The following is a 24,696-nucleotide window of genomic DNA, read 5'->3' on the forward strand; positions in this document are numbered from 1 at the left end:
ATCTCTCACACACACTCTCACGCACATTCACCCTCGCTCACACCCTCTCTCATGCACACTCGTACGCAGACTCTCCCTGTCTCATGCACACTCTCTCACACACACTCTCCCTGTCTCAAGCACATTCTCACGCACATTCACCCTCTCTCACGCACACTCTCATGCACACTCTCTCACACACACTCACGCTCTCTCATGCACACTCTCTCACACACACTCACACTCTCTCACACACACTCACCCTGTCTCACGCACACTCTCACACTCACCCTCGTTGCACGCGTGGCCCGGCACTCGCGATTGCCACTTCCTGCCTAAGTCCACGACCGCAGGAGGAAACTCGCCTTTCCTCCTCCACCCACGTGTCACTCACACAGGAGCACCCACGTGTCACACACGCAATGACACTCCCACGTGTCACGGTGTCACCACGCCTCGCACACGCAGCGTCACCGCGTGTCACTCACCCACACAGCGTCACTCACCCACACAGTGTCCCCGCGTGTCACTCACCCACACAGTGTCCCCGCGTGTCACTCACCCACACAGCGTCACCGGGTGTCACTCACCCACACAGTGTCAGCACTCGTGTCACTCACCCACGCAGTGTCAGCACTCGTGTCACTCACCCACGCAGTGTCGCTCACACAGTGCCATGAGAGGTGGAGTTACCCTGTAGTCGTTACCGCTGCAGGTCCCCGCTCGTGATCCCGCTCCGTGTGATGCGACTCCCCCCTGTGGAGGCGAAGCGCTTTTATGTAACGCGAGGCTGACCTATTGACCCGCCAAATCGATGACTCACTCACGCACGTGATCAGTCCGTTTCCAGCCCTCCTGGCAATCCACTGCTGCATGAGGGCCCCCCCCACCCATTCTCTCCCCACCGTGCGTCTCGTGGTGTGGGTCAGTTGACCACACGTCAGGGTCTGGAGTGAAGACGCGGCAGGATAGCGGTACAGTACAACAATGTATTTGTTTACTTCGTTGCCCTTCCCCGGCTCGCCACGCGTCGACGCCGAATTTGAGGGATTCTTGACTTTCCACGTGGACCTCTGCAGGGCTGCTGGCATCGACGCGGAGTGCCCTGTGAAGCAGCATCATGCCATGGTTCCGTTGCGTTAGGGGCCGTCCATAAATGATGTCACGCACCTAGGGGGGGGGGGTCAGACATTTGTGACGAGGGAGGGGGGTTTGAGAAATGTGACGTCACATCAAAATGCGCAACTTTAAATAAATATAGACAACACGTTCTACTTAATTAAATAGACTTTTTAAACACATTCCTACGGAGGGAGCTGGTAGGAACGTTAGGTTGCTCGGTCAATGGCCAGGGTCAACGGCGGCGTGGTGTATTCCGCAAATATGCCCGACTGTGAGGGCGGGCACAAGCCGGCGTGAGTAGGTTAAACGTTAAGTTTTATAAGGGCACCACGGGGTGACCAGCCCCCCCACCCAGCCCCGCCCAGCCCCTCCCCACTATCCCCACCCTCCCCTCCCTACCCAGCCCCACCCTCCCCACCCAGCCCCTCCCCACCCTTCCCACCCAGCCCCTCCCCACCCGGCCCCTCCCCACCCAGCCCCTCCCTGCACGATGGACGGACGGACACAATAATCCCCTGTGGGCTGGTGTAACCAGGAGGTTCCTACCAGTATATATGTTTTCTCCTACAACATCAGAGTGCAGCGCCACATTAAATACGCACTACAATGATAATAGTTTAAAGCGATTTGAAGCATGGTTTATTTTCAAAATGAAAATATGGTTTTGGGAGGGGGGGGTCTGACTTTAAGTGACGCCGTGTGACGAGGGGAGGGGGGGTCAAAAATCGTCCAAAATCGCGTGACGTCATTTATGGACGGCCCCTTACTTCCACCTCTCGACACGGTGACGTCTCCACGCGTTACTCTCAGTGACGACTCTGCGTGTCACTCCCAGTGACGACTCTGCGTGTCACTCCCAGTGACGACTCTGCGTGTCACTCCCAGTGACGACTCCGCGTGTCACTCCCAGTGACGACTCCACGTGTCGCTCCCAGTGACGACTCCACGTGTCACTCCCAGTGACGACTCCACGTGTCGCTCCCAGTGACGACTCCACGTGTCACTCCCAGTGACGACTCTGCGTGTCACTCCCAGTGACGACTCCACGTGTCACTCCCAGTGACGACTCCACGTGTCGCTCCCAGTGACGACTCCACGTGTCACTCCCAGTGACGACTCCACGTGTCGCTCCCAGTGACGACTCCACGTGTCACTCCCAGTGACGACTCCACGTGTCGCTCCCAGTGACGACTCCACGTGTCACTCCCAGTGACGACTCCGCGTGTCACTCCCAGTGACGACTCCGCGTGTAGCTCCCAATGAGGACTCCGCGTGTCGCGGTAACCTGTTGGGGGTGCGTTGCCGTTGTCGCAGGAACGTTTCATGCCGACGTCAACGCGTTCATGGAAACGGCAGAGCACGTCATGACCGCCAGCTGGGAGGAGAGGTCGGCGGCATCTTCACGAGCAGCGATATCCTCCTGAGGGAAGAGCAGCAGCAGACTATAGTAGTAGGTTTTTACCCTTTCAACTGCTACAAAAACTGGCACCTTTTTACAAGGCATCATGTTTGCAATAACCACAACACAAGTAGTCAAAAAAGCAAACAAAAAGAAACAACTCTGATGATGATAATGATATGCACTGTCCTTGAAGTTGATTGGTCCACACCCGAGACAGCTTTTCTTAGAGCCTAGTCTCCATTGGTGTTGGACCAGATGACGCCAAAAGGCGTACAACTCAAAAACAGCGCACTATCAGAGTATTGAGAGCTCGGGGTAAGCATTTACACTATGAGACCTCCTTTACCAGTGGCAAAATATAGAAATAGGCTTTTACCCTTTCAACTGGTACAACAACTGACACCTTTATGCAGCAGACTGCCGCTGCAGCAGCGGGCCCTGAGGTCACCTGACAGCGCTGGGCGACTCCAGACGCAGCCCGGGCAACCTTTGACCCCCTCGTTTTCCAGGGCAGCTCCACTCAACAAGCGCTGGGTGCCTTTTCTAACCCGTTGCCCAAAACGTCGCCTTTTTATATATGTCCTTTTTTTATTGACACGGAACGTGTTGAGTTGTTGTTGTCGTTGTTCGTGCACCACTGCCAACGCAGCGGTAGCACTATTTGTTGTTCTGAAATAATTGTACTTAAACATAACCGTTGAAATATGTGGGGTGTCCTTCCTGCCATGGCCCTGCTTGCTATGGCCCTGATGTCAAGACCTATCGGGGGTGTGGGGGCACGCTTAACAGTCGGCAGAGATTTGAATAAACTAACACGCGGAAAATCTTATTAAATAAATAGCAGTGGCAAGCCAAAGCTTCCACAAGTAGATCGCGTGGTCGAGTCTTCCTGTGGCAGAGGACGTTTACTGGGGGTGACGTTGTTCTCCATCTCAGGTGGGGGCATCTTGGGAGGGGAGAGTCTGGTGTCATTCTAGATTTGTTCTAGATTTGAAGTTTTCGTGACTGCAAGGATCCATACTCTGGTGTGCCAGTGACTGGAAATGCATGAGACCACATCACGGTACAGTGTTACAGAGTTAGTACCAGTAAACAGTAGATCATCTGAGAGCATATCTCGCGTGCAACTCAGCCTTTGCAATTCTTGTCACCTCTGCAGCTCTGCTAGGTCTGTACCGAAGACCCTTAAAACCTTGAGAGCTGTTCAACTCTACTCGGTCAGTGCCCCAGACCTTCCAACCCCGATGAGCTTGTGACCCCTGCACCTTGCCTGGCTCGTGCCGAGACCCGCGGGTCTGAGGCCTGTGCAGCCCTGCTCAGCCTGCGTGCAAGACTTGTGAACTTGTATGTATATATGTTTAACTTCTTTCACACCGTACGTAGCCAACAGTGCTAATCGTAGGTGTGGGAGGACAACAAACGAAACATAAACAGCAATTCTAAAGAAATTAGTTTTAAATCGAGATTTAAAAGTGTGTAGCTCCAGTGGCTTCCTAACATCGGAAGGAAGAGCGTTTCAGACGACCGCAGAAGCGTACCTGAAAGCGCGCAACGCAGTGACCGTCTCAAAAGTCGCTGCGGGGATGACCAGAATTGGCGTGATGGTTTATGCTCCATGACGAGATCAGCAAGGTATTGTGGTTCATTTGTGCCAAGCACTTTGTGTACAATGAGTGCGGCCTTATAATGTTCCAGTTGCACTTAACCGAAATGGGGACTATTTTTCAGAGCCTCAAAAATAGTCGACAATTTTAACCTTCATTTTTCTGAAGCTGGTGACCTTTTTGATAATAATAATAATGTATTGGGAGTAAACCCTGCTAATCCAGTTTTTGACACCCCTGTACAAACATTCAACGAATTTAGTTTCCAGCCTATCCACGAAAATAATGTTCTGAAACATCTGTCCTACCCCAAAGGGTTCTATTCTTCTGGAGCAGATAGTATTCCCGTCTTTGCTCTGCTAACTGTTGGTCACCTAATATACAAACCTATAGCCCATATTTATAACCTGTCCATCAATGAAGCATCGGTACCTCTACAATGGAAACATTCCTATGTTCGTCCACTTCATAAAGGGGGCCATAAATATGATCAAAATAACTACCGACCAATCTAAATATAATTTTTTTGAAAAATTACTGAACTACCAAATTAGTATCTTCCTGTCCGACAAGAATCTCTTACCTCGAAACCAATCTGGGTTCTCAAAAAAATACAGCACCACATCTGCTGCACTAGACTCTCTAAATCACATTTACAATAGCATGGATAATAAGCAGTACTGCGCCTGTCTTTTTCTGGACTTGTCCAAAGCCTTTGATACAGTCGACCTCAACACCCTGCTTAGTAAACTAAGTTGCCTCCGTTCCTCCAAACACACAGTGGAATGGTTAAAAAATTACCTCTCTTCTCGCACCCAAACTGTATTCATAGATGGTTGGAGGTCAAACAATGTTAAGATAACAAAAGGGGTTCCACAGGGTTCCATCCTCGGCCCCCTCTTGTTCTCTCTTTATGTCAATGACTTTGGGTACTGACCTGGATCATTCCAGGGTAAATCTGTTTGCAGATAACACGATATTGATTACTGCTGGCCGCTCTCCGGATGACGTGATTGCTAAGCTCCAGTGTGATTTCAACAAACTACAACATCAGCTAGTTGCTCTTAAACTAGTCCTGAATACCATCAAATCCAAAGTGTTATGCTTCTCACCAGGACTAAAGCAGGAAATTATTTTTCCCCAATTACATTCCTTAAATAATTATCAAATATAGTAAGTCAAGATCTGTAAGTATTTTGGGGTCATCTTTGATTCAAAACTAAATTTTCAAGATCACATTGATTATATTGTTAAATAGACTAAATAAAAAATAGGTTTGCTATATCGACACAAGCATTGCTTCCCCACTATGTTCCGTTTGGAATTGATCAAAGCTACCATACTTCATCTACTTGATGACTGTTACATCGTATATAAATTAGCCCCCAGTACTGTACTGAAGAAGCTTGACCCAATTTATCATTCGGCCTTAAGATTTTCATTGAGCTGCCCATATAGGACCCATCACTGTGATCTCTATATTGGGTCAAACTTACCATCTCTTAATGATCGACGGCTGGTGCAACAGATCGTATTTATTCACGATGTACTTACAAAAAAATCAGCAGACTACCTGCTGGATCTCCTCACTGTTTCGAAGAGCAAATGTAACCTCAGGTCCTCGCTCATTTACCAACTTCACATTCCTCATTGCCGTACAAATACTGGAGGAAGGGCCTTTTCTGTTGATGCTCCAAGGGTCTGGAATGCTATCGCCAATAAACTGAAACTTGGATCACTACTTGTGAGATCTGCACTCAAAACTGCTCTTGAGGAGCTGTATACCCCCCCTCCCTGCGACTGATATGCTGAGTGGCCTGAAATTAAATGCATCGCAACGGATGTCTGCTGCAAAGTATGATTTTTAAGATTTGATTATCGTGTGCTGATCTAAAAAGGTGCACTGATACAGTACGATACTACTGCTGATATTTGTGCTGTTATGAAGTTACTCATGCTAGTGGCTATGGCGACAAAGCTATTTTTGTACATGTTAAGTATATCGTTTATGTTAAGTATATGGTTACATTTTAATCACAGTTCCTATGGTCACTGTTGTTACATTGTTTTTATAGTTTTATTTTGGTGATTTCAGAAACGTTTTGGTTAAGCCATGTTTGTTTGTTGAAGTACTGAGCCTGATAACTTTCATCTAAATTGTCTTTTGGTTGTTTTTTTTACTTAAATTCCATTGGGATTTTTTCACGCAACCTTGTTTACTGTGTTTTTTTTCTGAAAGATTTTGCTGGTTTTTCCTGGATGTTTCTGTTGCGTGTTGTCATTTTAAGATGTTCTATGTTCATGTTTCTGTTTGTTGCGGTTGCACCCGAGTCAAGAGCCACATGGCTCACAGGGCGACACCTAATAACTACACTTGAAACTTGAAACTAGTCGTCCGAGGAGTATCTCATGGTCGATGGTGTCGAAGTCAGCTAAGAGATCGAGGCCAATCAGGGCTGCGACACACCGGTCATTCATGATCTTGTAGAGGTCATCGGTGATCTTGAGTCGAGCCGTTTGCAGTGCTGTGGAACTTCTGCTACGCTGACTGCAATGGGTTGAATCTGCCCATAGCAGTGACGTGGGGAAGTAACCGCTTCAGACAAAGGCGCTCTATGACCTTAAAATCCTACTCAGGTTTGAGATCTGGCAATAGTTTGAGGCTCAGGCCTACTTTTTTTTAGGAGCGGTTGTTACCTGCGCCATTTTGAACCAGTCTGGGAAACATCCGTCAGTGAATGAAAGAGTTGCCTTGTGGACAATCAGTGGCGCAAGCACATCCGAGCATGCTTTGAGAATCGACGTCTCGATGGAGTCGATCGGCGATTTCTTATTTGGCAGGCCGTGCTTTGAACATCGGCACCTCTGCCACCAATTTTGGTGCCAGCGTCTCGACTTTTGCATCGGTTGCAGGTTCATCAAACTTCGATGGCAGAGCGGGAGAATGCGTTGCCTTCAAGTTAGAAACTGCCGTCTTGATCGTCACCATACCTCTGATTAGCACGGTTGGCTACGTACGGTGTGAAGAAAGTTCAACATATTTACATATTGTATTGGCGAAGAACGTCGCAAGTACTGTGCATAGACCGGGTTGACTAGTTGATGGGTGGTTGGAGTGAAGCAGACCCTTCACGACGCGCCACGGGGCACGGGAATCGCGAGCCAACTCGCTGTCGCGAGACTCAATCATGAGTCGGTCGGCAGATCTGCAGGCGGCTCAATAAGCGAGTCTCTGTATGATATCGTTATGACGGGTGGGCAATCATCAGTAATGCCACTCTGCATGTCACGAGGCTGTGATCTGCAATACCCATGTGGCATGTGAAGATGTGTGATCCAGTGTATTTCCCGGGCAACGTCTTGCGCCGCTGACATGCTGGTTTAAACTATGTCGATCATCTCGGCGAGATCACTGTTGATTTTATTTTACCACAATAATCAGTCGGCCTGGGAGAGTTCAGGTCACCACAGATGATGTAGCAAGAGCCAAGTGACCCACAGTCGAGCAGACCGGAACGCTCGGAAAAGAATTTTGACAGCGGTGAGGATGGCGGTCGATAGATGGCCGTGATCATAAGCCGCCGGATGCTGTTCGTTATTTTCAAAAGCGACAGCTCGAATGACGTGATTGTTAATGAGTTGCTCAGGACTTTCACGCAGATGTCTTCACGGCGAATCAGTGCAATCCCACCACCATGGCAGGCTTCCTAAGACGCTGCTGATGTAAAATAGCGTATCCTTGAGGTGCAGCCTCATGCTTAATTACGTCCGATCAGTCGTCATATACCCAGACTTCGGTAACGGCCAATATGTCAAGTCCACAATCGTTGATCAGATCCTGGATTAGCACCGTCTTGTGTGTCTATGAACCGTGCGTTGACCAATTCAAAGTTGAGGAGCCATGGTCCAGGGTTTGTTTGGCTCGATACCGGATATCAGCAGCAGTGTACCAAATGAAAGCACGCTTCCGTGATCGTGTGGATGTCGGGCAGAAGAAGCCAGATCTGCAGCACAACCACGTGCGAGGCACTGCAAGAAGTGACGAACACGGTCGGGGAGGGGTCAGTATTTCCACAGCAGATCGTAGCACAGTGGGTGTGGAATTCAAGTAGCTTGAACCGGAAAGTCAACTGATGATGCTGGGCCGAGTTGATTCCAAGCGACAATAAGTTCTCGGTATGGCCCCCCATTCTCCAGGGAACAGGGGAGGTATTGTTTGACCAGACCACTCGACTCGCTCAGAGCAGGGCCGGGCCGCAAGCAAGCCTGGCAGCAGCAGCAGTCGCAGCGTCACCATCGCAAAGTGTTGTTGTTGTTCTCGCTGTTGTTGTTTCTTCTGTCGTTATTCGTTTTGCTGCTGTTGTTGCAATTGCTGTTATTGTTGCTGCTCTTCGTATTGCTGTTGTTGCTTTTGTCATTGCTACCGTTGTTGCTGTTGTTGTTGTGTATCCCTTTCATCAACGCCCGCTGGGTAGTACAAAATGTAGCAGTGTGTCCTTCTGCCTCATTTCACGTAGGCTGACATCCCTTGCTCCCTTGACTGAGCTCTGGAGTCTGGACTTGCATCAGTAGTTGTTAGGACTGCGTTGATCGTGTTCTAACCTGACAGTTATTTCTACTGCCCTTCACATTCATATTGTTCATGTGACTTGTGTAAATAGATTGCACTGTAACCGTGAAAATCCTTGCACTCTCCCGTGTTGTTCTTTGCAAACACCAATTATTTATTTTCTCTTGGCCCTGATCCTTGCCCTGGAATTTGGTTATCTTCATAGGTCCATGGTTCGATGCAACAGTAACCGAAACATTACTGTGCCACTTTTACCGTGGTTTATTGGACCTTGAACAGGTGATAAGGTGAGGTTGAGAATAGCTGTCGAAACAACCAAGGGGCCGTCCATAAATGACGTCACGCACCTAGGGGGGGGGTCAGACATTTGTGACGATGTGTAGCGAGGGGGAAGGGGGTTGAAAAATGTGACGTCACATAAAAATGCGCAACTTTAAATTAATATAGAATTGTTATAAGAACACTAATTTTGATTAATTTTCATTATTAACTATTTGACTATTTAAATTTCGATTTAAAGCTTTCGTGGCTGCAGGGATTCATCTTCTTGGTTCTTTCGGTAAAGTCACGTAGAAGGGAGATAATAAAATAATAAAAATTAAACATAATTAAATAATTCTCACGACGTTTCGGCCACAACGCAAGCAGCCATCCTCAGGTGAAGACCAGGTCTGTCGGGGAGACAACGTCTGAATGAAACACCACTACGCTTGGAGCATATATTTAAGCTGGGTTGGAAGGGGAAGAGCGCCTTGACAAAATAATTTGCATATCAAGAGGAATTTAGCATATTTATGGGAAATGCAGATATGTGATTAGTACTACTTATGAAATGCGTAGGAGGTGGGCGGGGGGTTTCAAACTCATATTATGCCCGTGCATTATGCAGGATTAGCAGCATCAAAGGGAGGGGATAGGGGTAGCATTAATAAAGGGAAGGAATGTTAATAGTATGTAGCTGCAGTAACTAAACCACCACGTAAAAAACTAAAGTATAAACTACATAGTATCATCAGTATACTAAATATACTCTCCAATAAGCTGAAATACTAACAGTAAGTAATACATTACAATTCTATGGCGCAGAAAATATAATATGCTTCCAGCTAAACTTTTTTTCTTTACATCACACGGGTCTACCCCGTACTATATACTGCCATAGACAAACCCAACATTAAATTATATACTGTATTACTATACACCACCCTATACCTTAGAATAATACATAGTGTAACATTACACTATGTATTATTCTATCCACCCTACTGTATATCACACTGCTGTATATTCAATATACAATTACGATACTATATATTACCTTATACATTGTATTAAACATTACAATTTTATACTATTTATTATTATACAATCTTCTATACACTATACCATTGACCGTCGAGTGAAAGATACTAAGAGGAAGCAACTAAATATGTCAATGGAAGAGTGGTAGTAGGAGACTTGCAGTGGAGCAAAGAATCCATTCCCTGCGGAGAATACAAGATATATAGTCATGCCAGTGAGTGGACTGCGGTCTGAAAGTCACCGTAAAAGTGAACACAATCAGTTAAGATCCGAAATGCTTTATTACGTCCTTCCAATGATTGCTGAGCCAGAATCCATCTTCTCGGTTGAAATTGTCTCTGTGTTTGTATATGTGGATCGCCTCATGAACAAATCTCTCATGGTAGCCAGATGGCTTGCAGAGAACTTCTGTCTTGGAGAAGTCAATGTCATGTGAGCCCACTGAATTGTAACAGTGATCTGCCACGGCTGAGGTGTTTGTCCTACCGTGTGTCAGGTCTGCTTTATGTTCACGGATGCGGTCCGAGACATGTCGTTTGGTTTCTCCAATGTAACTGCTACCACTGAGGCAACTTAGTTTGTAGACGCCAGGGTACTGTATGTCTGGAACCACATATTTTACAGACGGGACCAGATCACGGATTTTATGTACTGTGTTGAATCGGACCTGGATCTTGTGTTTAATCAGGATTTTGGAGATCTTTTTTGTGACCCCAGCAATGTAGGGTAAGGTGATGGTTTTGAAAGGCTCCTCAACAGGATCCTTCTTGCTGGTTGGAGTGATGGCTTTGCGGATTGTGTAGTCGGAGTAACCATTAGCCTTAAGAGCTTGGCGTACGTGTTTGAGTTCATTGGCAATGTGTTCCTGGTCGGAGATGCATTGGGCTCTATGGTATAGAGTCTTGATGAGGGAATTCTTCTGGGATGGATGGTGGTGGGAATCCAGATGCTTACCTAAAACCGGATTCCCACCACCTCTGTGGTAGCAGTTACATTGGAGAAACCAAACGACACGTCTCGGACCGCATCCGTGAACATAAAGCAGACCTGAAACACGGTAGGACAAACACCTCCGACGTGGCAGATCACTGTTACAATTCAGTGGGCTCACATGACATTGACTTCTCCAAGACAGAGGTTCTCTGCAAGCCATCTAGCTACCATGAGAGATTCGTTCATGAGGCGATCCACATATACAAACACAGAGACAATTTCAACCGAGAAGATGGATGCTGGCTCAGCAATCATTGGAAGGACGTAATAAACCATTTCGGATCTTAACTGATTGTGTTCACGTTTACGGTGACTTTCAGACCGCAGTCCACTTACTGGCATGACTATATATCTGCCACTCTTCCATTGACATATTTAGTTGCTTCCTCTTAGTATCTTTCACTCGACGGTCAATGGTATAGTGTATAGCAGATTGTATAATAAATAGTATAAAATTGTAATGTTTAATACAATGTATAAGGTAATATATAGTATCGTTATTGTATAGTGATTATACAGCAGTGTGATATACAGTAGGGTGGGTAGAATAATACATAGTGTAATGTTACACTATGTATTATTCTAAGGTATAGGGTGGTGTATAGTAATACAGTATATAATTTAATGTTGGGTTTGTCTATGGCAGTATATAGTACGGGGTAGACCCGTGTGATGTAAAGGAAAAAAGTTTAGCTGGAAGCATATTATATTTTTTGCGACGAAGAATTGTAATGTATTACTTACTGTTAGTAGCTCAGCTTATTGGAGAGTATATTTAGTATACTGATGATACTGATGTAGTTTATACTTTAGTTTTTTACGTGGTGGTTTAGTTACTGCAGCTACATACTATTAACATTCCTTCCCTTTATTAATGCTACCCCTATCCCCTCCCTTTGATGCTGCTAATCCTGCATAATGCACGGGCATAATATGAGTTTGAAACCCCCCGCCCACCTCCTACGCATTTCACAAGTAGTGCTAATCACATATCTGCATTTCCCATAAATATGCTAAATTCTTCTTGATATGCAAATTATTTTGTCAAGGCGCTCTTCCGCTTCCAACCCAGCTTAAATATACGCTCCAAGCGTGGTGGTGTTTCATTCAGACGCAGTCTCCCCGACAGACCTGGTCTTCACCTGAGGACGGCTGTTTGCGTTGTGGCCGAAACGTCGTGAGAATTATTTTATTATGTTTTATTTTTATTATTTTATTATCTCCCTTCTACGTGACTTTACCGAAAGAACCAAGAAGATATTTAAATTTAGTAAGGTCACGTTTTATTTACTCCATGAAGGAGCAATTTGCTTCTCCATGGGAGAATGGAGAGGCATACATTTTGAAAAAAATTGTAATGATTGTTATTAAAGATTTTGATTATAATGATTCTACCAGGGCTTTTCATTCTGTGGAATGAATATGTGATTGTTATAATTGTACTCTCCATTTTGCTTCGTTCTACTACGAAGTTTTCTTTTTTGTTATAATTACTTTTAATATTTGATAATTATAAGATAATTTCAATATATTATTCTGAACATCTGCAGTTTTAGTTAGACGTTGAATATTTTCAAGTGGATTTTATGCTAAATGTAAGCTTTCCAACGCCTCCTTTTAAGACATGTTTTTCCTACAACATCAGAGTGCAGCGCCACATTAAGTACGCACTACAATGACAATAGTTTAAAGCGATTTGAAGCATGTTTTATTTTCAAAATGGAAATATGGTTTGGAGGGGGGCAGAGCTTTGTGACGTCATTTTTGAGGAGGGTCTGACTTTTTGTGACGCCGTGTGACGAGGGGGGGGGGGGTAAAAAATCGTCCAAAATCGCGTGACGTCATTTATGGACGGCCCCTATTAGAACATCTTAACACGAGTATTATTGTCAGAAAGGGTAAAACCGATTCTTATGTTATTGTTGTTACGTAATGTACTGTACTGGTGCGGCCAGGTTGTGGATTATCGCCTCCCAAAGTAACGACGTTTGAGACACGAGGCAGCAGAGTCCCTTTGAAGTTTGAAGCCCCTTTCATGGCCTTGGGCCACGAAGTGGCAGGTTCAGTCACGAGGTGGCAGGTTCAGTCACGAGGTGGCAGGTTCAGTCACGAAGTGGCAGGTTCAGTCACGAGGTGGCAGGTTCAGTCACGAGGTGGCAGGTTCAGTCACGAAGTGGCAGGTTCAGTCACGAGGTGGCAGGTTCAACCACGAAGTGGCAGGTTCAGTCACGAGCTGGCAGGTTCAGTCGCGAAGTGGCAGGTTCAGTCACGAAGTGGCAGGTTCAGTCACGAGGTGGCAGGTTCAGTCACTAGGTGGCAGGTTCAGTCACGAAGTGGCAGGTTCAGTCACGAGATGGCAGGTTCAGTCATAAGGTGACAGGTTCAGTCACGAGGTGGCAGGTTCAGTCACGAAGTGGCAGGTTCAGTCACGAAGTGGCAGGTTCAACCACGAAGTGGCAGGTTCAGTCACGAGGTGGCAGGTTCAGTCACGAAGTGGCAGGTTCAGTCACGAAGTTGCAAGTTCAACCACGAAGTGGCAGGTTCAGTCACGAAGTGGCAGGTTCAACCACGAAGTGGCAGGTTCAGTCACGAGGTGGCAGGTTCAGTTACGAAGTGGCAGGTTCAGTCGCGAAGTGGCAGGTTCAGTCACGAAGTGGCAGGTTCAACCACGAAGTGGCAGGTTCAGTCACGAGGTGGCAGGTTCAGTCACGAAGTGGCAGGTTCAACTATGAAGTGGCAGGTTCAGTCACGAGGTGGCAGGTTCAGTCACGAAGTGGCAGGTTCAACCCCGAGGTGGCAGGTTCAGTCACGAAGTGGCAGGTTCAGTCATGAAGTGGCAGGTTCAACCACGAAGTGGCAGGTTCAGTCACGAAGTGGCAGGTTCAGTCACGAGGTGGCAGGTTCAGTCACGAAGTGGCAGGTTCAACTACGAAGTGGCAGGTTCAGTCACGAAGTGGCAGGTTCAGTCGCGAAGTGGCAGGTTCAGTAACGAGGTGGCAGGTTCAGTCACGAAGTGGCAGGTTCAGTCACGAGGTGGCAGGTTCAGTCACGAAGTGGCAGGTTCAGTCACGAAGTGGCAGGTTCAACTACGAAGTGGCAGGTTCAGTCGCGAAGTGACATGTTCAGTCACGAAGTGGCAGGTTCAGTCACGAGGTGGCAGGTTCAGTCACGAGGTGACAGGTTCAGTCACGAGGTGGCAGGTTCAGTCACGAGGTGGCAGGTTCAGTCACGAGGTGGCAGGTTCAGTCACGAGGTGGCAGGTTCAGTCACGAGGTGGCAGGTTCAGTCACGAAGTGGCAGGTTCAACCGGGACCCTGCAGCTGAGGGTACTCCGAGGGCGGGGCCATGTGGGCGGAGCCGCGTGGGGCCACGTGAATGGGTGGACTCGAGGGCGAGGGGAGGGGTAAAGAGGGGGCCGAGGGGCGGGGCCACTGGGCGAGTGGTGATTGGTGAGGAGCGGCCCTCGTGACCGCGCCTGCATCAGCTGGAGCAGGCAGCGAGGATGGCGGCCCCGCACGCTCTGAGTGAGGAGCAGGTCCTGGCGGCGTGTGGGCAGCCGGACCCCAGCACCAAGGTGAGGGTGAGAGGGCAGGGTGACGGTGCCTGCCAGCCCCGGTGCCAGCCAGCTGGCTGGCCACCCCGAGGCGGTGTGAGGGGTGAGGCGGGGCAGGAGGAGGGGTCCGTCGTTGGCGACTCGCGGTGTCGCACGACGCGAATCGTTCCTCAGGGTTCGAGCTGCCGCCCACCCCGTGAGGTTGCCGTCATTCGCTCGCCGCCCATGGTGTTTGGCCACTAAAGTGAGTGGTGGTGGTGGCGGCGAGGTGCTCTTCACTCGTTTTCTGATGGGTGGGGGAGGAGGGGGGCACTTTTGCCGATGAGACATCATCATTGTGAGGGCCACCACACATTTGAAACCATTGGGGTTTGACGGCACTATGGGGAGGATGGCTTTCACTATTCGTGTATTGTCAACGGGGCTCACTAAAGGCCCACAGGGGCCGCCAGTGGCATTGAAGAACGCAGCATGAGCATCACAGGCGAAGCGAAGCTGCCGTCCATGCACGAGTTGAACTCGAGAGCAAGCTGAGGGTTGAAATCCCGTCAGTGGGTAGGGGGAAGTCCAAACACAGGGTGAGCTCCCGGAATGTTCAGGGTTTAGGTCTATTTTTGTTGAACCAGGTGAGAGGCTGACCAAGATTCAGATTTGATTGTTTTAAGAACGAAACAGGAGGATTTCTCCACAATTCTGGCTGTTGCCTGATGAGACTTGTTGTATTCAAATTGTAAATGTTGTGGGTTTACCGGTTAGTGCTGAATGAATAACTAATTTGCACGTTTTGTTTACGCGATAAACCTCACGTGTAACGGCTGTGTCGGGTGGTGGCGGATTTAACGGCACATTTATATTTACGCGATCTAAACCCAAAAAATACCTCCAATGGATGAGTCTCATTTGCAAGAGCGACCTCGGTCACCATAATCACAAAAGGAATCGTGAAAACCCAAGTGTACATCAGTGAAGCAAATAGAAATCGAGCCAAAAACAACCAAAGAGAAATCTCGATGCGCTCTAAATCCAGAGCCCTGTCTCGCTCTGTCTCTGTCGCTCTCTCTCTGCACACCGAGCCCCCCGGCGTGGTTATTTATAGTCGAGGCGGTGCTGCTGCGGGCAGTCGCGGCCTGCCCCATATTTCGATGAGATTTATCGATCTCCAGAATCGATTGCCGTGAAATGTTTGTTTTACAGTCGCCTAAATACTGTTGTTTCTCGTCTGTACAGTTTTGCTCACTACCTTAGCCTAAATGCAACATTACAGTTTTATCTGGTCATTGTTATTTTGTGTTAAATAGTAATCGATGCATGAACTTTAACGATTCCCAGCATGATTTGTAAACCTAAGAATCGATTCTCCACAGATGACCGAAATCACTTGGCCATGCCAACTCGCTAACTGGTTGGTGACATTTTGATGTAAAGCTTTCGTGACTGCAGGGTTTCATATTCTTGGTTCTTTCGGTAAAGTCACGTAGAATGGAAACAATAAAATAAAATAAATAGTTTTGTATTATTTTATTGTTTCCCTTCTACGTAATACAAAATATATTTTTGTATTATTTTATTGTTTCCCTTCTACGTGACTTTACCGAAAGAACCAAGAATATGGTTGGTGACAATTCACTGGCCAACTAGGCACTTGGCCAAAAATATATAGCCAGCCACAACTATTCCACTGATGAGTGGGAGTGTGTGTGTATGGTTGGGTGTGTGTATGGTTGGGTGTGTGTGTGGTTGGGTGTGTGTGTGGTTGGGTGTGTGTGTGGTTGGGTGTGTGTGTGGTTGGGTGTGTGTGTGGTTGGGTGTGTGTGTGGTTGGGTGTGTGTGTGGTTGGGTGTGTGTGTGATGAGTGTGGGGAGCGGTAGTGTTGTGGTTCGCACGTTGCACGACGAACCTGGCGACATGAGTTTGATTCTCACTCACGATCAATAGCAGGGATGAATATCTGAACTGATCCTGAGCCACCCCTAGGTAGACTCGGCTTTAAATCAATACCTGGTGCGGTGTGTAAACATCAACATTGGATGTGGGTTGGGTCTATGGGTGTTGGTTGAGTCTATGGGTGTGGCTTCAGTGTATGGGTGTTTGTTCAGTGTATGTGTGTGTGTACATGTTCAGGGCTTCGTGATGCAGCAGACAATGATGAGGGTGAAGGATCCTGTCAAGTCCCTGGATTTCTACACTCGCATCCTGGGCATGAGGTTCGCTACCCACCCACACCTCATGCTTGCTTTGTCCATGTAACACAGGCATTAGTAAATCAATCTTTTTTTTTATATTTGTGTGAATCTTAAGATTGCTGTCAGTAGGTCACCTGTGTGAGTGTCTGTGTATAGAGGGGAGTGGTGGTGTAGTGGTTACCATTCTGCGCTACAAACCTGGGAACCCGAGTTCAATGTCCCGCTCATGGCCAACACCAGTGACAATTATCTGAACTGGTCCTGGGCCTCCCCTACGTGGACTCAAATGAGTACCTGGTGCAGTATGTAAACATTGCCACTGGGGAGACAAAGACGGTTGGGCGTGGTGCTGGCCACCCACCCTCCTCGGGTGCTCTGCCGGCCTTCATATGTGCTCGCTAACAACACTTGCCCCAGCAGTATGTTAAGGCTATACGGGGGATCTTTGTCTTTGTATAGAGGGCAGCAGGGGTAGATAACCTATGGTCTGGGCCAGATACGAGCTGTGACCTAATATCTTGCGCCCATGGTGACGTGAAGCCTACCACTTTGAAATGGCCTGCAAATGCTATTTATCCATTACCGCAAGTATCTTTGCTGCACAAATGTATTTTCCTAGTGTGAACATTTTCTAACTTTAACACGCTCAGTCACTTCTGCCAACGTAAGGGCCTCTTGCGATGTGGTTGCTCACCGAAATATGTTTGAAGTTCTATTCGGCCCTCAGAAAGGAAAAGGTTCCCCACCCCTGGCATGCAGGGAGCCTCGTTCTTGGTGTATGGAATTGTCCTGGGGGCTGTGATGATGCCCGCGTGATGGTGGGAGGAGTGAGCGCCTCAACAGCTGCTGCTGCCTGTGTGCTCCTTTGTCCGCAGGCTGCTGCAGAAGTTTGACTTCCCAGAGATGAAGTTCTCTCTGTTCTTCCTGGGCTTCGAGGAGGCGGAGGCGATCCCAGCAGGGAAAAAGGAGCGTGTGCAGTGGACGTTCACGCGGCCTGCCACCATCGAGCTCACGCAGTGAGATGCTAGCGCCCACGCACCAACCCCGTAGCCATGCACAACACTGAGAGGGGTTTCCCGTGCCACTCCCAACATCAGCAGCATGAGGACATGACCTGATTGTTGGTCTTGGATACAAGGTCATCATCATTAGCCATTATTAATCCACTGATGAATGAAGGCATACCCAGTCACCCCGATCTCCCAATGTCCCATGATGTTGCACGAGCTGATTTCATTGCTCCATCTCCACTGTGGGCATTCTCTTGGACACGTTCCATCCCTCGGCTGCCACTCCACTGGCTATCCCTTGTAACAGTGTGTCCTACCTGACCCCCACTTATTTTTTTATTATTATTTTAGAATATAACCACTTATTTTCAAGAAGGTTGTCTTTAACCTGCATATGTTTACTATACCGTGTGTTCTTTATTCTGTTTCTCCATGTTATAAGCATGCATCTCTGCACTTTTTTGGATACTTGTGCTTGTTTTTTGTTACTTGTTAATGTCCTTGTTTCTGATCCATGTCATAGCAGGTAGTACACATTTATTACACTCACACGTGATCAGTTTACTTGAGTTGGAAAGAGCAAGAGGAATGAAGCAATCTGTATTTTACAAATCTTTCGAAGTGTGAGAAAGTGGCATTGTGTAGCTTGTGCACCCCGTGCCACCTTACCCCACACCCTGTGACACCATCAGTCACTGTTGCCATATGTACATACAGGGATGCCTCGACTTACGAACATCTGACTGACAAACTTTCAGCGATACGAACAAACCTGTCCCATATGTCCAGTTGCCTGTTCGGACCCAGAGTCGTAAGTTCAACTGCTGCACAATAGATGGAGGCATCTACATCTGCAGAACATGAAGAACGAGTGGCATCTACGGGAGATTATACAACTTTTAAAGCCATTCCCTGTTTAATGTACATGCCGTACAACGTTTGAAATCAATAGGAGTAAAGTTTGACTTACGAACAGACCTCTGGAACCTAAATCGTTCGTAAGTAGAGGCGTCCCTGTATACTGTCCTTTGTCAATCCATTACCGCATGAGCGCCTGCCTGCGCCATGCTGGTCACAGGGATAATTTTACCACACGTCACCATGCTGGTGAGTGCAGTGTTGCTGAAACCTGGGAGCATGGCCGTGAAAGCATGGCACAATAAAGCAATTTATTTTTCTGTGCTGCCCTCTGCTGCCTGCCACATAGTCCCGCACCCCAGAACAAGCCATGCAAAGTGGTCAACCCACCCAAGCACGATCCAAGCTCAAGCCAATTTCTAATAAGAGGTCTCACGAGATGCATTCCGAGTAGTTTGGTCATAGGTTGTCATTGTGTATCTGATGAGAAGCATTGCGTGAGGTGCCGTTCTGCACAATGCTGTGCTGATCTCAGTCAAGAACTCCTTGGTGACCGCACGGGAACACGCTGGCCATTGTCATGTTGTCATTGTCCGCAGCCATCACGGTTCCTACTTTGAGAATATAATCATGGGATTAGCGTCACAGCACCAACCTTGTACATCTGACTACCTGTGCTGCCTCGAGGCAAAAGCACAACATTTAATTATTGTATGAATGCAAAGCTTGCATTTAAACTTATTGATGTTTTACAGCACATAGAATATGCATATATTTTGCCCAATTCACGAGTCATTCATATGTGGTTGCACATTGTTGATGAAAGACTGTCTCAGCACCGATTGGTGCTTGTTTTTTTTCCCCCCCAAGTCATCTTTTTAGTGCTGAAAACATCATTGTTGCTGCAGGACACCTGTGGTAAACATAACCATTTGACACGCTGGTTTGTGTTGATCTGCACCACGTCCCTGACACCGCACCTTGTTCCACGCAGCAACTGGGGCACAGAGAGCGATGACGCCCAGGCCTACCACAACGGCAACACGGAGCCCCGCGGATTCGGTGAGCTCGCAGTGCCACTGCCGCACTCTCCACTTGCTGCCCGCTCCGACACGATGCCCGGTGCTGCATGATGTTGGCGGGTACCGGCCAGGTGCGACACGTGCTCCCCTCCTCCCTCGCAGGGCACATCGGCATCTCCGTGCCGGACGTGTATGCGGCTTGCAAGCGCTTCGAAGAGCTGGGCGTTAAGTTCGTTAAGAAGCCCGACGATGGTGAGTGCTCCTGTCTGGTGGCGGTGTTCACGGGTAATTACTATTAAACTTGCCCAGGGAAGCCTCAGTACTCTTATTTCAGGAGGGTTTTTTGCCTTGGTTGGGGGCGGCCAATAATTTCTGTGTTTCCCAATCAAGTAATTTTCATGGAATCTTGAGTTATTGTTGAGTAACATGTTCTGAATTGTCTGTGGTCAATGTGAACCTGTGGGTGAGCAGGGAAGATGAAGGGTCTGGCCTTCATACAGGACCCCGACGGCTACTGGATTGAAGTGCTCAGCCCAAACGGCATGGTTACCATCACCTAAAATCACCCTGGGCCAGCAAGCAAATTGTATGACGCTACACGCTACAGACCCTCGCTGGCACTTTAAAAGTTCAAACACAATTCTTAACGCTAGCCCATCCATGCCGTCATGTGGTCACATGATGGCACTGCAGGCTGCTCTGCTCAATTATCCACACCAAGCTTTCCATATTTCACCATGGTTCAAATGGGCCGTATACGACGATATGCCATACACATAACACCATTAATGTATACCTGAACTTTCAGAACGTTTGGTAATCGAGGAGAAATTGCAGTGAACATGGGCCGCAAGATGAATAGGTTTCATGCCGGGACGTCTACTGTGCCATTTTAATAATTGGATGTAACAAGAAGTCCTTTCTATACACTAAGCGTTGACTTAATTCAGACATGCGCGTGTTCTCATAAAGAATATTTTATTAGCAACATGAAACAGCGTGTACTCGTTTATGCATGGTTGTGATGTCCGTCATTTAGTGACTATATAAATATATATACAGTTTATCCTGTGTGTGCGATACTAAGTTATGGAAAGCACCAGAGAGGGCTCTGCACATAAAACTGCGACACACGGTGGCCAAGTGGACTAGGGTGGGGTAAACTGTGTAACCTGAAGCAGGCAGCAGCATTATACCCACACTTCACATGTCAAGAGTGTGCAACGTGTACAATATTTCAGGCACTGGTATTGAGTTGCATTGTGCAAGACAGTGATGTCAACCACATGTGGACCATGAGCCCAAGAAGGCAGCCTGTGCGAGTCAACCAAAGATTAATCTATCACAGAATATTCTGGGGTTCTGGTCGGCTGAACTTGGCACGTAGCCACAGCCATATCATTCCCTGCCATCTCTTTTCCTAAGCACTTATAACCTTGCTGACTTAAAGAAACGTTAACTTGATTTGTTATTATTGTGATAGGAGTGATTGTTGCTGGCTACTTGACGTATCAGGCTCCAAGCCATGTGCCTCAGCAACTGTGTTCAACTAAGCCCTGTCCATTATGGAAACTTTGCTGTGGTTGGTTGCTGTTTAACAAACTCAACATCACGACGCAAGTTCCAAACACATTCGCAAAACACCAAATCTTTAATTCCTTTTATCTTGGAGACACCAGCCATTACCCAGGACTCCACAGTCTACATCATTCCCAAGTCGCCAAACGCGCCATGAACCCTGGCTGATCCACATGGGCAGCATTGGTCCCATGTTGAGTCGCTCGTTGAGTTGCTCGTTGAGTCGCTCGTTGACGCTCACGCACTTGGGATGCTGCCGGCCGGGGCGCCATCATGCCCGCTCACCCGGTGGCTCCGTGCTGCTGAAGGCACCCATCTGGCGGGTGCTGGGGTCGCGCAGCTGTTCCAGCTGGCGCTGTGCTCGCCGCATCATCATCTCAATGCGCATAACGTCCGAGCGAGGAAAGGCGGCGTTGCGGCGGAACTCAGCGCGGATGTGCGGGGTGAAGCCTGGCTTGTCATGGGCCGCGCGTAACAGTTGCTTGTACAGGCCCAGCACCTGCTTCTGCAGGCGGCTGTGTCGCGACATGGCGGATGGCCTGTATGGGAGACGGGAGCAGCGGTGTCAGCACCATCATGAGTACCATTGCCACGAGGACCGTAACTCGGCGCCAGCACGAGAGATCAGCATAACCACCAATAGCAATATCTTCACCAATCACCTACACAATCACCACCAGCGAAATCATCTCCAGCAGCATCAACTACCATCACCTTTAGAGGAATTACCTTAACTTGAATCAATCGCACATTCCCCATGATCACCTCTCACATCACCAACGTACCCAACACCAGTACCATCAATTTCTTGCCAATTCAATTGATGGCCTCGTGTGGGAGGAAAACAAACGGTGAACATCCACATGTATGCGGAGACAACACAAGCTCGACACTGATGGATTCAAGAGTCAACAGCGAAACTCTCATTAGGCCATCCCGCACCTCATCGTAAGTAGCATCACCTTCAGCACCACCGTGCTCTCAATCGACAATTGCCAAGAACGCAATCGTTACCCTCACCAGTGCGCTCGGTCTCCACGCTGGGCCCTGCAGTTGGCAAGGTAAATGAGTTTTGTGTCAATCTAGATTTGAAGTTTTCGTGACTGCAGGAATCCATACTCTGGTTCTTTCGGTAAAGTCACGTAGGTAGAAAATAACCTCTCACCGAAATAACCTCTTACCACGGCATCTCTCTCCCACTTCAGCAAAAAAAATATATTCCTGTGGTTTTCCCACCTGATGATGATTGCTTGTGTTGCAATCGAAACGTCGTGATTTATTTGATACCTACGTGACTTTACCGAAAGAACCAAAGAGTATGGGTTTTGTGTCGGTAACGGGTCCAGGTACTCCACTTGGGGCTCCCACCTCGTACCGGGGACACAATGTCTAGCTCGATGCCATCTCGGGACCCAACCAGGTATTTACAAACATTACCAGACTTACCAGGCTTACCAGGCACCTCCCAAGAACTCGGCACACTCATAGAGCCCTGGAGGATCCCCGCAAGTATCCAGCAGGTATTTACCAGGCACTCAGGCCAAGGAGCTTATCAGACCCACCACGGACACTCGACACCCACCATGGACTGACGAGGGTTGTGAAACGACAACCGTCTTATGAATCGATCACCGGTTCCGAAAATCGGCAACCGATCGATGTTCAGTGGAACTTTGGTCACGAATCGCGCCGCGGGACCGGTGACCTCTGCACGGCAACCCCAGAGCGCTGTTGACATGCGGCAGGCCTCGCCGTGTCCTCATTGGGCGACGGTGAACATCTCACGCTCGTCGCGGGACATTTCTATCCGGCGTGGCCAACAGCTAACCGGTGTTTGATTTTTCCATGCGGTTACCGGTAACGCAACAATGATAATTACAATTACATGGCGCTTTTCATCAAGGCGCTGTACAGGACACAGCAGCAAGTTCAAGTTCATTTATTAGGTGTAGCCCTGTGAGCCATTCGGCTCTTGAATCGGGTGCAACCGCAAAAAACGAAAAACAAAAACATGAACAAAAAACATCTTAAAGTGAATATGTGACTGAGTGCAAGCAGAAAATCCAAGAAAAGACAGCAAAATATTGCAGAAAAAGTACCGTACACCAACACTGCAAAAATCCCAGTGGGATGCAAGTCAAACAACAACAACCACAAGACAACTTAGATTAAGGCCATCTGTCTAACTCTACTACAACAAACTTGGCCAAACCAAAAAACTTTTCGAAAATCACCAAAATAAAGCCAGTGGTCATAGGAACTGTGACCGAATTTTCACAATAAACGACGTCAACAACATGTACTACCAAACTCTGCAGCCAGAGCTGGCTGCATGAGTCGCTCCACAACAGCGGGAGCATCAGTCGGAGTAGCAGCAGCCAAAATCAAACAAGATTGTTATAAATACATTTTAAAAATTATTTACTAAAATAACTAAACATGTAATAAGGGGAAGCGTCGAAATAGTTTTTTTTAGAAAACCAGTCGAGAGCCCCACCGGGTGTGGGAGGGCAGCAGGCGGGAGGGGGCGACGGCGGCCGCGGCTCTCGGGGCAGGAAGGTGACCCCCCGGGGCCTCGAGTCGGGGCTTCTCGCAGCAGCAGCAGCAGGAGGGAGGTGAGGAGGAGGGAGATGAGGAGGGAGAGGAGGAGACGACGATGCCCGCAGACTGGGCGCCTGCCGCTGCGAGGGCGACGCCTGCGAGGGGGGAGCGAGGCGCCGCTGTCGAGGAGGCGCTCGCTGCGGTCGCCTGCCGATGACGGAGGCGGCGTGGTGGCTGTCCCCCCCCCCGATACCCCCCCCCCTCCCCGGCTACTCCCCCCGCCCCCCGGCTACTCCCCCCGCCCGGCTACTCCCCCCCCCCCGGCTACTCCCCCCGCCCCCCAGCTACTCCCCCCCCCCCCCCGGCTACTCCCCCCGCCCCCCGGCTACTCCCCCCCCCCCGGCTACTCCCCCCCCCCGGCTACTCCCCCCGCCCCCCCGGGTGGAAGGCTCCGGTCACCTAAGGGGTCACCGCGGAGTGAAATCCCGGACAACTTCATGCCGACGTCAATCCCCAACAACAGCACGGATCACCAGTTGTGATGTTATAACAATTATAATCACGCCGTTGATCATTTCCAAGTGGTGGGTAGACCTTGTACTAAATTACTGTCATGATTCTTGTATTCGTATCATAAATGTAATTATGTAACAGTACTATGACTGCATTGAAGTGTTTGCTGTCCCCGCAATAACCCACAACTCTGGGCTGCTGTATATTAAATTAATTAGGGGCCGTCCATAAATTACATCACGCGATTTTGGACGATCTTTGACCCCCCCCTCGTCACGGCGTCACAAAAAGTCAGACCCCCCCCCCTCAAATGACGTCACAAAGCTCTGCCCCCCCCCCCCCCAAAATAAAACATGCTTCAAATCGGTTTAAACGTGTTGTCTATATTTATTTAAAGTTGCGCATTTTCATGTGACGTCACATTTCTCAAACGCCCCCTCGTCACACATCGTCACAAATGTCTGAC

At 48.3% G+C, this 24,696-nt stretch overlaps 2 protein-coding genes across 2 annotated transcripts; one reads left to right on the forward strand and one right to left on the reverse strand.

Annotated features, from left to right (window-relative positions):
* The first annotated feature begins 14,412 nt into the window (after window positions 1–14,412).
* GLO1 (glyoxalase I) lies at window positions 14,413–20,664 on the forward strand. Its single transcript, XM_078872131.1, has 6 exons — window positions 14,413–14,546; window positions 16,647–16,729; window positions 17,584–17,724; window positions 19,571–19,638; window positions 19,761–19,850; window positions 20,070–20,664. Exons 1-6 carry the CDS (start codon window positions 14,475–14,477, stop codon window positions 20,156–20,158), a joined length of 543 nt encoding a protein of 180 aa, XP_078728257.1. The 5' UTR covers window positions 14,413–14,474; the 3' UTR covers window positions 20,159–20,664.
* A 103-nt stretch (window positions 20,665–20,767) lies between these two features.
* Window positions 20,768–23,956, reverse strand: SDHAF1 (succinate dehydrogenase complex assembly factor 1). Its single transcript, XM_078872132.1, has 2 exons — window positions 23,674–23,956; window positions 20,768–21,715 (listed from the first exon to the last, which is right to left on the reverse strand). Exon 2 carries the CDS (start codon window positions 21,703–21,705, stop codon window positions 21,448–21,450), a length of 258 nt encoding a protein of 85 aa, XP_078728258.1. The 5' UTR covers window positions 21,706–21,715; window positions 23,674–23,956; the 3' UTR covers window positions 20,768–21,447.
* Between the last annotated feature and the right edge of the window lie 740 nt (window positions 23,957–24,696).

Source organism: Lampetra fluviatilis, chromosome 33, assembly GCF_964198595.1.
Source record: "Lampetra fluviatilis chromosome 33, kcLamFluv1.1, whole genome shotgun sequence".
NCBI lineage: Eukaryota > Metazoa > Chordata > Hyperoartia > Petromyzontiformes > Petromyzontidae > Lampetra > Lampetra fluviatilis.